The following is a 13,250-nucleotide window of genomic DNA, read 5'->3' on the forward strand; positions in this document are numbered from 1 at the left end:
AATTAAACTACCTAGCTCTAAATTAAGCCTCAACTGTATTTAATGTTAATACCAGAGCAATATATCATATTATCTTCGTCCAGGATGTATGGTTGTGTTTTCATTGCACTTTTTAGTCAGATACTAATTTTGGATTCTATTTTATAGAGTCTAACGATGGCTGCACCATACCATAAGAATTTGCATAGGAATTTTATTCTATACTGAACTATTTCTTTCATCTGTCATGAACAATTCCACATTATATCACAGATGTTTTGAATCGTAATCCCCATTCCCCATCTGTAGACTTCCTACCTTATGATTGCTGTATCACCACACTAGTCTTAGAAAGACCTACTGCAGTAGCTTGATGACTTCACTGATTAATCTATGAAAAAATATTTATTATAAACATCTACAGCCAAGCATTTGTAGTAACAGTTCAGTTTTAGCTTCAACTAACCATCTATCCTGTTTGGATTGGATTGGTTTTGGACCTCAAATCACATTCTTCAATAATCAGTAGACAAGAAAATAAACTTCTATAGCCATGATCTAACAAAAATGATTTTTTGTGTCTCGTTTGTAAGTTCTGTGAATAGGCAAACAATATTTATTGTAATTATGTTGCGACACTAATAAACCATGACAGTTCGAAATATGACATTTTACAAAAGCAAATATATTTGAAATCTTCCAAAAATATTTTACATAGAAGTCTTCGAACATATTAAATCATTTTCAAAAAAGTTTACCAATTATCAGATATAGTGCACTTTCTCTGCTGCAGTGCACTATTACTACATCATCACATTACAGAGGTCTGTAGACACAAACAGTTCATCTGATCAGACAGGTCAACAATATATAGCATGATTTTGATGAACTAGTCTGTCATTGAGTCCTAACATCTTATCAGGTTAAAAGTAAACATTTTAGTATGGCATTATAGGTAAACAGTTGACTTTGCTACCAGTGCCCGTATGTAATGAAGCCTTTAAAACAGTCAAGTATCGGAATGAACCAAAATAAATTGATACATATATTTTCACTCTGGTCAATATTAGTATTTTCCTAGTATTGCATGAAATAATACAATATGATTAAACTGGGCTGTACAACTGTTCATGGAGGATGACACCAGAGATACAGACAATGAAATATATGTAGATGTATCTGTATGGGAAGATCTTTGCAAGAAAAAAATACCAGAATGTGAAAGCTATTTAGGAGGATTCAAAAAATGGTGATATCTTATATTTCCAGTTTTTTATTTTTACATTTAGTATTTATGTTGATAATCAAATTTGTACCGATAATTGTAATACATTAAAAGAATCTAATGAGTCATTGTTGTGCTCGTCCGAGGAATATATATGATGTATATTGCAATGATAGACCACAACAAATGATAACTTGCCTTTGACAGCTATAGTAATTCCTTCACCTGTGCAAATGGCTTGTAGGAAAGTTTGAATTATGTTGCTTTTCCACATGCCTACAACTTAACATATTGGGACAGATATATAGTTTATTCTGTGGGTACTGCAGTCCTGGCAGAACTATAAATTCAATTTTAAAAGAATTCTAGAAAACTGCATACTATTGCTGAGAGTTAACTCTGATTCCCCAAATATGTAAAACAACATTATTTTTGTTTTCACATATGTGAACTGTCAATTATATGTTACATCAATCTTCATCAATAACATCAGCAATCAGAAATTATGTTATATTCCACATATTGCTTATCTTATCAAGTGCCAGAAAATTAATTATCTTGGGGCTGATTTATACCTGTTATTATTCAGTGTACAGTGTTATTGTGTTTCAGTTTAATTTATTTTCTCATTCACATGATGTCCATAGTGACAGTGAAAATAATAAACAACATTTCTATACTGTTTTAACAATTCCAGGTTGAAATTCTCACAACAAAGCTACTCCAATATACCTCCTTTCCAGCTGTGTCTCTCAGTAAAACTGTATAGCTCCAAAAGGATGGGCCTTCTGGTATACCTCTGCTGCAAATCTAGCAGAAAGGCAGTGGAAGACCCAGAAAATAGGTCAGATCCAGATGAATTCCAAGAGCTATTATCTAAGGTAGAACCTCTGTCTGTTCCAAACATGGTCTCCAGAATAGAGGGGTTGGGGCTGGAAGGGCAGAGACACCCTACGCTGGGAGCTACTGCTTGCTTGGCTTCAGTTTGACCCAAAGCAAGTCTGGACAGTAGTATGCCTCAATGAGATAAAGTGTGACAGCCTTGTGAAGGGCATAACTGGGCCCCAATTGAAGGTCACAGCTGCTAGACTCTTAAATATCCGGGTAGAAACTTTACTCCCAAAACTTTCAAAGCTGATTCCTATCTTAAGGGGATCTCGGCATGTCACCCTGGCTTGAAAAGCACCCCACTGAATTCCTGAAGTCTGTAACAGGGAAGGCACCATCGGCACAGTCCCCACTGCCAAAGGCCTCCCTTGTTGGTGCCCCTCCCCTGAACCACATCAAATTTATCATGGCTGTGTCAGAGTTCCACGGTAATCACAATCCTTGCATGACCATCAGACTAGCATCTGTGGTCATTTTTCTGGACCTACAAATTTGCGCTACTCTACTTTAACATATTAAAAGCTTGTATTGGTTTTAAAGACCAGTAAAACATTAAGTGCTTAAAATAATAAACTCTTGAATTGACACTCCCTTTAGGCAGATCAGCAGTAATAAGAAAACGCACCCTCAATTACATAATTACCATTAAATCAGTGATTGTTCTCAATATTTATTAAATAATTTGAATGTTGAAAATCAGGTGTCCAACTTGAGAAGACATATTATGAGTGTTTAATGGCTACTCTAGCTTTGCCCTTATTATTTTTATTGGTCAGGCAATTTAGATAATAGCCCTGAATGTATGTGGGATTCTCCCAATGTTCTACTGTTGCTCCAGAGATTCCACCAAACGGCTATCAGAGAACCTCCACAGAAATTCCAGGCAAAAATGTGAAAAGTAAAATGCCATTCTTATAAATTGGTGGAAAATCAAGTTACTATGCAATTTTCTGTGGGAACCATAGAGGTGAAACTCAACTTGTGCTGAAAATGAGTGCAAAATGCACCCTATGATATCAGCAAGAGGAAAACTGATGCTCATGACTCAGTTGATTATGATTAGCGAGCTGACAGCACAACTCATGTTGTTTATTGGCAACTTGCCGATTGTGGGTGGGTTGGAAATTGGATAGCAGTGATGCCATTTAAAGACAGCCAGCATCATTTAAAGGGGAGGCGCACTTTGGATACTTTGCAACATTTCTTTTCATCGTTGTTATAAAGCGAAAAAGACACTCGGACATGTTCTATAAGGTACCTCAATTTTTAGACACCATTCTCCAGGTTCTTGTGGAAGAGGTGACCTGGAATGGCAGCTGCTCTTTCCAGCCGACAAGAGAAGAGTGCCAAGGCAAATAGACAGCAGTGGTCAGAGTTGACAGAGCAGGTTAATGCAAGGAGCACTGCGCCTAGGGCATGACTATAATGTCCCAAGAAATTCAATGATCTGACCAGAGTTGCTAAGTAAAACACCTACTCACATCATACTTACTCTCTGTGCCTGCACCACACATAGCTCTAGTCTTCCCTCCCCCACTTCCCATCACTCTCGTCCAATCACAGCAATACACTTCACTTAATCTTCTACTGGTGCTACTGGTACACTCTGCAGCTCTTACCATCATCACAATTACACCCCCTCACCCCACACCTGTGGCATCTTTCATGTAACATCCACACTATACTATGCTGACAGGCATCACAACCTTCCAGCATGCTACACACTATCGAACTCCCTTTCTGCTTGCAGGAAAGACTGGCATACAATGCCAAACAATAGAAAAATACAGGTGGAGGGCCGCTATCTCCACAAGTCTGTGCCCATTGAAAGGGGCTGCACTGGAACTAGTGGTCAGAGGGCACATCAAGAGCATCACAATTGTCAAGGCTGGAGAATATGCTGTTCAAGGTGTTCTGCCATCTTACCCTCTGTTTCTCTTCTTACTGAATTTTTTCCTTCATACACAATGCATGACAAAAGTGCTGCTGCCACTCAGTTGTTTCTGATAACCCATCTATCCAGGTCCATCACAAGCAACGGGTGCAGTTGCAGCAGAGAAAGAGGATGGCCATCCTGGCGAGACATCATTACTCGACCTTATCCTTGCAGGCACCAGCTCAGAAATGATCATCACGCATGATTTAGAGGATCAGTTAGAGGGGTGTGTACTCAGCATCACTTAGCTCAAGTGCGCAGAAGCAAGAGCAGTGGTTTAAGATAGTCCAAGAAACAGCTTACTGGAAGACGAGCTTGCATCGTAACCCTGTTGTAAATGATACATATGATGACTTCAAGATTCCAGTGTATAGAAGACGACTTGATGGCTGTGCACCACCAAATGTTCGATGCATCAAGCTGCCTGCTGAGGAGCCTTCGCATGTTGGATAGTTTAGAGGAAGCCATCTCCCAATTTGTGTAGGATCATTGCACAAGGCTTGGAATCAATGCAGTTAGCAATGGAGTGTGTGATCATCACCGAACATTGTAGCAAGACTCTCAGTTATGGAGCCTTTGGTGTTGGCTGTTCTTCTGGCTCTGGGTTCCAACATCTCCTCCACCTTATAAGGCATGAAGTACAGCACAGATTGGGGCTTCCAAACCATCACATCACTCCTGCACTTCTTTTCTCATGCAGGCAGTTGGACTGCTGAGGCACGGCCGCATGTGAATAGCCGTGGCGTCATGGACGAAGTACATGCTGTCCAGTCTCAGAATAACAGCAAGCCTGCTCCCTTGCCAGCCCCCTAAACTAGTTACTGTGTTCATAGCCACTGGGATAGCATATTGCAGGAGCACCAGATTAGCTAAAAGAATACTTAAGACAGGCAGTAGTGGCTTACATTAGGATGACCTCTTGTTTTATAATTTGTTTGTTCTGAATTGTAAGATGAACCATTTTGGACCACTTTGTTATCGTGCACTGTTTCTTTGGGCTGGTGTGTGTTTAACTATGCCTTATGAAAGGGTAACAATACCCTTGCTGGTGTTGAAGTGGAGAGCATTCAGTGCGCAAGGACTGGATCTGATAGTAGAAGTGATTGTTGGTGCAGGAGGATAGGGATGATTCAACCAAAGTATTCACTGGTGCTGTTTCGCTATAAATCTCTGCCAGCTGGCAGGATTAGTGGCGCCTGCCCTTCCTTGGGAAGCTCGATTTCTTGTTCCTCCACCACCAGTTCTTTCTCACCCCCAGGTGATTCTAAGAGTTGCTCCCTTTGCAAGGCAAAATTAGGGAGCATGCAGCAAATGACAATGATTCTGGAGACTCTTTCAGGGCAACCAGGGCAAGGATAATCCAGGAAATTACAGGCCGGTGAGCCTTACGTCAGTGGTAGGGAAATTATTTGAGAGGATTCTTCGGGACAGGATTTACTCCCATTTGGAAACAAATGAACTTATTAGCGAGAGGCAGCATGGTTTTGTGAAGGGGAGGTCGTGTCTCACTAACTTGATTGAGTTTTTTGAGGAAGTGACGAAGATGATTGATGAAGGAAGGGCAGTGGATGTTATCTATATGGACTTCAGTAAAGCCTTTGACAAGGTCCCTCAGGGCAGACTGGTACAAAAGGTGAAATCACCCGGGATCAGAGGTGAGCTGGCAAGATGGATACAGAACTGGCTCGGTCATAGAAGACAGAGGGTAGCAGTGGAAGGGTGCTTTTCTGAATGGAGGGCTGTGACTAGTAGTGTTCCGCAGGGATCAGTGCTGGGACCTTTGCTGTTTGTATTATATATAATTGATTTGGAGGAAAATGTAGCTGGTCTGATTAGTAAGTTTGCGGACGACACAAAGGTTGGTGGAGTTGTGGATAGTGATGAGGATTGTCAGAGGATACAGCAGGATATAGATCGGTTGGAGACTTTGGCAGATGGAGTTTAATCCGGACAAATGTGAGGTAATGCATTTTGGAAGATCTAATACAGGTGGGAAGTATACGGTAAATGGCAGAACCCTTAGGAGTATTGACAGGCAGACAGATCTGGGCGTACAGGTCCACAGGTCACTGAAAGTGGCAACGCAGGTGGATAAGGTAGTCAAGAAGGCATACGGCATGCTTGCCTTCATCGGTAGGGGCATAGAGTATAAAAATTGGCAAGTCATGCACAGCTGTACAGAACTTTAGTTAGGCCACACTTAGAATATTGCGTGCAATTCTGGTCGCCACACTACCAGAAGGACGTGGAGGCTTTGGAGAGGGTACAGAAGAGATTTACCAGGATGTTGCCTGGTCTGGAGGGCATTAGCTATGAGGAGAGGCTGGATAAACTCGGATTGTTTTCACTGGAACGACAGAGGTGGAGGGGTGATATGATAGAGGTTTACAAAGTTATGAGTGGCATGGACAGAGTGGATAGTCAGAAGCTTTTTCCTAGGGTGGAAGAGTCAGGTACTAGGGGACATAGGTTTAAGGTGCGAGGGGCAAAGTTTAGAGGGGATGTGCGAGGCAAGTTCTTTACACAGAGGGTGGTGAGTGCCTGGAACCTGCTGCCGGGGGAGGTGGTGGAAGCAGGTACAATAGCGACGTTTAAGAGGCATCTTGACAAATACATGAATAGGATGGGAATAGAGGGATACGGTCCCCGGAAGTGCAGAAGGTTTTAGTTTAGACAGGCATCAAGATCGGCGCAGGCTTGAAGGGCCGAATGGCCTGTTCCTGTGCTGTACTGTTCTTTGTTCTTTTGTTCTTTGATATCACCTTCAGATCTATCCAGACAGTGGAACCTTTGTTTCAAGATGTCAATTGTTTGCTCAATCGGCACTCCATAACAGACTGACTCTGATTGTCGTGCTCCTCTTCACCTGTGATCGGGTTTCTACTGTTTAGTGAGTGGAAATCCTTTCCGTTCATGTACATTCCAGTTTCTTGATGAGAAGCAAGGCTATACGGGTGTAGGTAATTATGCCCTACACCTGGGGGAATCGTGCTATCTTAGTGAGACCCAGAGCCCTGTCTTCTTGCTTTGGTGCTCCAGTGAGGAAAGTGAATTTGTTTTACTTATTGAGGAGCACATCAGTCACCTGAGGCAGATGGAATTTAATACAGAGAAGTGTGAGGTGATGCATTTTGGCAGAAGGGATAGGGAGAGGCAATATAGATTTAATGGCATAGTTCTACAGTGTACAGGGACAGATGGACCTTGGGGTTCATGTACATAGATCCTATAAGGTGGCAGGACATATTGAGAACAGTTAGCAAAGCATATGGGATCTTGGGCTTCATAAATAGAAGTATTGAATACAAAAGCAGGGAAGTTATGCTGAACCTTTATAAAGCTCTGGTTAGGCCACAGCTAGAGTGTTGCATCCAGTTCTGGTACTGCACTTTAGGAAAGATATGAGGGTCCTTGAAAGGGTGCAGTGTAGATTTACCAGAATGATCCCAGGGATAAGAGATTTTAGCTGCAAGGTTAGGTTGGAGAAGCTGGGGTTGTTCTCCTTGGAGCAAAGGAGATTGAGGGGAGATTTGGTAGAGGTTTATAAGGTAATGACAGATTTAGATAAGGTAGACAAAAAATAACTGTTCCCATTAGCTAATGGTACAAGGACAAGGGGACACAGATTTCAGGTTTCGGACATGAACTCCAGCGGGGATGTGAGGAAGAACGTTTTTATGCAGCAAGTGGTAATGACCTGGTACTCGCTGCTTACAAGGGTGGTGTAAACGAAAATGATGAATGATTTCAAACGGAAATTGGATCGACACTTGAGGAAATAAATTGTGGGGCTACAGGGACAGCGTGGAGGTATGGGACTGACTGGATTGCTCTACTGAAAGCTGATGGGCTGAATGACCTCCTTCTGTGCTGTAATGACTCTATGACTCTCCCTGATTGACACAGAAATGCACTACAAATTGACTGACGCTATTAATGTTACCAGTTGCAGCTTGCAATGGCCCTGAGCATAGACAAGGGCAGTGGAAGCGGAGATGATCAATGACTTCAACAGGAAGTTGGATGGCCACCTAAGAAATAGGCTTGCAAGGCTACGGGGATTGAGCCGGGGAGTGGGACTGACAGCATAGCTCCACAGAGAGGCGGCATGGACTTGATGGGCCGAATGGCCTCCTTCTGTGCCGTAAATGACTCTATGACATTTCAGTGCCACGGTAACCTTCAGAGCTACAGGCAATGAGGATATGACCTGTTGCGGGCTTCATTTGTGCATTTGGCTCTGTCACAGCATCCCTGGTGAAGCAAAGCCCGGCTCATTAGTTTACCACAAGTAAGCTGTCCTGTTCCTGTAGACTGGTGTCGTGTACGTCCTCCTGTGTCTTCCCCTCCTACACCCTCTTCTCCAGCTGCTGTTAGTCTCAGCACTCTGGTTCATTACTTTTCCACAATTGCAGACTGAACCACACACTCCTAGCAGAGTAACTTTGTTCATGAGCCCCTGGACAGAGATTATCCTACAGTCCAGAATTAACTCTCCACAATTTTTGAACTCTGCTGGAACAGTCAATATGGCCAGAAATAGGCATAAGTGCCCACAAACAGTTTAACATCATTAACCAGAGACTAACTCTGGTGCAGCCTCCTTCCTGACTGTTGTGGGTGGGTTTTAGAATGAACAAATACAGTTCCTCCAAACTTCAATTTGCCAGAATGAGTGGCAATTACTAATACCTGTCATTTGTAAAAATATGAACTAGATTGAATGCTTAAGCAGGTGGATGTCTCCATGCTGTCTTATTTCCAAACTAACTAAATTTGACTCTCATTATTCATTATGTGAGAAAGTTCCACACACTCAAATATCTGTTAGATATTTTCTTATTAGAGGTAAGACTATCTTGCTAATTTAGGATGGAAATACTTAAACCTATTGTACATCCCCAGTTCCTCTAGGTGTCTCATAGTCCCATCTACAACAACATTTTAATAGAGTGCTACATTTTTTGCAATTATAAAATTTGTATTTATATTCAGAAATCTACATTTTGCTTCCTCTTTGTTCCCTTTGTCAGGTTTGATTTCCTTTTGCATAGTACACCTCCTTTCTTAAACGTCTTTTGGATCAATAAAGAACAGCTTGTTACAAGGAGGATTTTATATGGATTACAGAAAATTGTGCTTTCCGTTAAAGAATTAGAGCTCAATAAAACAGTTGCAGGTCTTGTCTATGCTTGTGTTTATCTTTTTTTCCTTTTAATATTCCTATTTTTGTTGCCTTCAAACCTCCTTGAGGCTGCTATGTGGGACCAGTGAAGCTGAGGACCTTAGTAAGTGGTATCAATGTTAGCAACATGGGATAGAATACAATTCCTTGATGATTTCCAGCCTTTCCTCCCAAGGTAGAGCCACTACTGCATGCTCTATCTTGGGGTCCAAGTGGGAACTTGAAAACTTTCCAATTGTTAATATCCACATACAAATGTCATTTGAAGCTTCAGTTCAAACCACAGGCCTAGGAACTGGAGTGTAGCAAGCTTCAGCTGGAGCTGCTGGGCTGACAACATGTCAGCTTTGAACCTGTTTGTGATATTCACATGAAGGCTACTGAATAGAACCAGATCTCATGTGTTGCCAAATTTAATTTATAACATTTTATTTTGGGGAAGTGAAGCAGTCGAGGAGGTCAGCAGAGCACCTTTGAATTGATACAAAATCTTAATCACACTAATCCCTTTCAGTTCACCAGTTGCTTATTGCTGGGTTGGGTGTTCCGCTGTTGTGCTTATGGCTTATGCTCTGAAGGGGCTGGTATTATACTGTTTATTCACAAAACGACAGAATCAGAGGGGAGGAAATAAGGGTTGTGTTAGAACATTTTCAAGCCCCTATATCTCATTTTCTGTATGCAAATCTATATGTTTTTGCATTAAATTTCTATGGATAAAACAATGAGACACAAATACAAGGATGAAATATATCATGCACTGCACCAAGGAATGTTACGTCATTGATTTATGTTTACAACTCCCTGACTCTTAGGTTCCTAACCTCAGCATAGCCTAAGAAAGGTGCTGAGCAGAAGATACACATTTCCCAACAAGGAGAGAGGAATACTGGTCTGCAAGTCAAACTATGTCATCTACATATATTTTACAATGGCCAAAGAGCAGTATTGTCAGAGGATAGGAGGGGAGAGGCGGCAAAAAATGTGTGTTAAGCAAAGAAAGCCCATTGCATTGAACATTTTCAAAACAAACAAAAAGAACTTACAAAGCAGCCACAACCAGATTCTCAACAACTATTAGGTTTTACATGTTAGTGTGTAAAAGCTTTGGAATTGCAGTGAAGAGCTTAAATACTCAATGTAGTATTTCCATTTTAACTCCATAGTTATATAAAATACAGTTGTAGATAATTTCCACAATTCCTCTAAATGTAGCAGGTCTAAAGTACCTTTTGCTCATGAACTTGAACTATTGGCCCAAGAATTCAGTACAGTAGAGTTGAAGTTGATGGAAGGGCCGGTGGTAGGTTTAATTACTGATGCTGTCTCTGGGTAGATGATTTCCATAATAGTCACATATGTTCCAGTCAAAAAGCCAATGATTCCTATCAGTGCTATAAAGATGTCCTTCAGAAGCAACCAGACAGAGATTCCTTCTCCAGAAAAAGTGATGATCTCCAGCAAAGGGGGAAAGATGAGGGCCAGAGCACTACTGCTGACTGCTCCAACAAATGAAATTACTAAATCAAGATGTGGAATTAACATAGCAGTGGCACCTGGGCAAAAAAAAGAAAGGATGGACAGAATTTAATCAAAAGATGTTAAGTATATACATATATATATATATATATAAACATTATTCAGTACATCAATAATTGTACAAAATATTTTATACATTTACCAGATATTAAAAGGAACACATATAAAGCATGCTGTAGAACCAAGGAACATATATTTAGAATTCTTAAAACTCTATCTGACTGCTTAAAGAAATTAGAATACAGCTTTTGTCACCAGGTGAAAGCTTGACTCAATTTGTAGTACTCTCACTTCCAACTCAGAAGATTATGGGAGTAAAATTGAGTAGTGTGGCCTACCAGCACGAACTGGGCATGCGGAACAACGCCTGTGTTCATGACAACCCAATTTCGGGAAGGGATCCAAAAACAGGCATCAGCCCTCTATGTCACATGCAGAGGACATAACATCTGTTTCTGGCATGGTCCCTGGACGTCTATACTTCAGTCTTTACCAATATAGTGGGTAGCTCATTACTTGCTTTAATTGTGCACGCATGCCACTTGCCATATTGGATGCTTAGCTTCCTATTCCATGACTGTAAAATGGGCTCAGGGTTAACCAATGTCTAGGCCTGTGGGTCTCAAAAAATCACAGAACTTAAGCATATATAAATACATGTTCTTAGGTCTGCAGCCAGTGGCACAGAATTGTCTGGATGCAGCAAATATTAGAAAATCAGGCAGGTCAGAATGCGCACCTTTAAAGGTGTCTGATTCCATAAGGGAAAGAAAGGGAAGTTGGTCAACAGTGGGTGCAGAGATTTACTGATGCAAATTGACAGCCTGTTGTACTGTAGCGTTCCTGGTGGCCTTTGACTTGCCTGTGAAAATTAGCAATTTAAAAAAAAAATGAATTTGGTGCTGAGGACTGTGGCATCAATCACAAGTTATTTGATAGCAATGTAGCACAGTTGAGTTAGGTGAAGATCACCAGTCCATCTTCCCTGCCCATCATATTATCCCATTCCTTTTTTCAGACATCTATATCTGGCTGGCTGCTGGCCAGGAAACAGAGTAAAAACTGATAAGATACCGTCATGAGGAAATCCACCTTCCTGGCATTTTCAGTTTTCCATCTGGCAAACACACAACCCCACTCCCTTCCTGTAAATATCTGGCAGCACACCATTCACAAGATAAATCAACAACAACAAATAAATTCAAATATTTTTGCCATTGCTAACCATAGTAAAAGGAAACAAAACTAACAAAAATAAATAATAGTGATTCTCAGTATCTTCAGTTTCAGTTTGCTCAGTGATAGTCTATAACAGGGGCATGTAACCCGTTACAATATGGATTGACAATATGGGCGCAAATGATGCAGGGATCTGGGAGGTACTGAGGCTTGGGATGTCATATACAGGAATTTTCAGAAGACATTTGCTAAGGTTACACAGAATAGATTGCTGGTTAAGATTAATGTGCATAGAATGGAAGGCAAAGTAATATGAGTAGGAAACTGGTTGGGAGCTAGGAATCATAGAGTTTGGATTGGTGGGCAACTTTAGGTGATATCTGCTGGGATCTGAATGTTTCACTGTCTATAAATGATCTCAATTTGGGAGTAGAGTACCAGTTTTCACACAATACTATGCTAAGATGTATAATAATAAGAGCAGAAAATTGGAAAAGGGCATAGATAAATTAGACAAATAGTACAACAATAACAGATGCAGTTTAATGTAGCAAAGTGGGAGGTAATACCGTCGAGCATAAAAATGGGAGCACAATGTAAATAGGGTAGTGTGTGGGGATAGGTGAACAAAGGAATTTAAGAGTCCAAGTATTTAGACCACTAAAAGCAAGCTTGGGGTGTAAAAAGTGATTTAACATGCTTATGGAATGCTGCACTTCATTATTAGAGGAATACAATATAAAAAGCTAACAATTTATATAGAGTACTGATCAAATCTTCTAGGAGTATTGCTTTGGGTGTCCAAAGTTATGCAGGATAAAGTAGCCTTGAAGAAAGTCTAGCAATGACTCACCCAGGATGTAAATAATAGCAGGAAATTATGTTTTACCAAAACAGCTAATCTTCATCCTCTACAGCCACCTGCTAAATAGAACACTGCATTTGAAGAGGCGATTGTGGGCTAAGGGCTTGGCAGAGCTTAATGGACCTGGAGCAAACTGCAGGTAATATGTTTTTTAAGGAGTATGCTTTTTAAGGTTTTTTTACATGTCTTTTTAAGTTTATTAAAATTTATTTGTTTTTTTTTCAATTTAGTGATACAGGGTTGTAAACCAATGAGGTCTCCCTTAGCCTCGGAGATGGAAGAGGAGAATCAGGCATTCCACAATAGTGATAGGAGGCAGAATAGGCAGCATAGGCAGAATTTGATCCCTATCCACTAGTACCTATGCCTCTCTGTTTTTACTTGAGGCAGAACGGGTGCAGAACGGTCAGACAACCAACCTGCTCCCAGGAGGCGGGTTGGTCACTGAAACCTT

General features: G+C 41.0%; 1 protein-coding gene across 2 annotated transcripts in view; it reads right to left on the reverse strand.

Annotated features, from left to right (window-relative positions):
* Window positions 1-618: 618 nt before the first annotated feature.
* LOC137371420 (neutral amino acid uniporter 4-like) overlaps window positions 619-13,250 on the reverse strand; it is a 452,533-nt gene continuing 439,901 nt past the window's right edge. For both annotated transcript variants that reach the window (XM_068033991.1, XM_068033990.1), the window contains one exon: window positions 619-10,769. In XM_068033991.1, coding sequence (XP_067890092.1) covers window positions 10,450-10,769 — 320 coding nt within the window. In that variant the 3' untranslated portion in view covers window positions 619-10,449. The remainder of the gene's footprint in view (window positions 10,770-13,250) is intronic.

Source organism: Heterodontus francisci, chromosome 6, assembly GCF_036365525.1.
Source record: "Heterodontus francisci isolate sHetFra1 chromosome 6, sHetFra1.hap1, whole genome shotgun sequence".
Lineage (NCBI taxonomy): Eukaryota > Metazoa > Chordata > Chondrichthyes > Heterodontiformes > Heterodontidae > Heterodontus > Heterodontus francisci.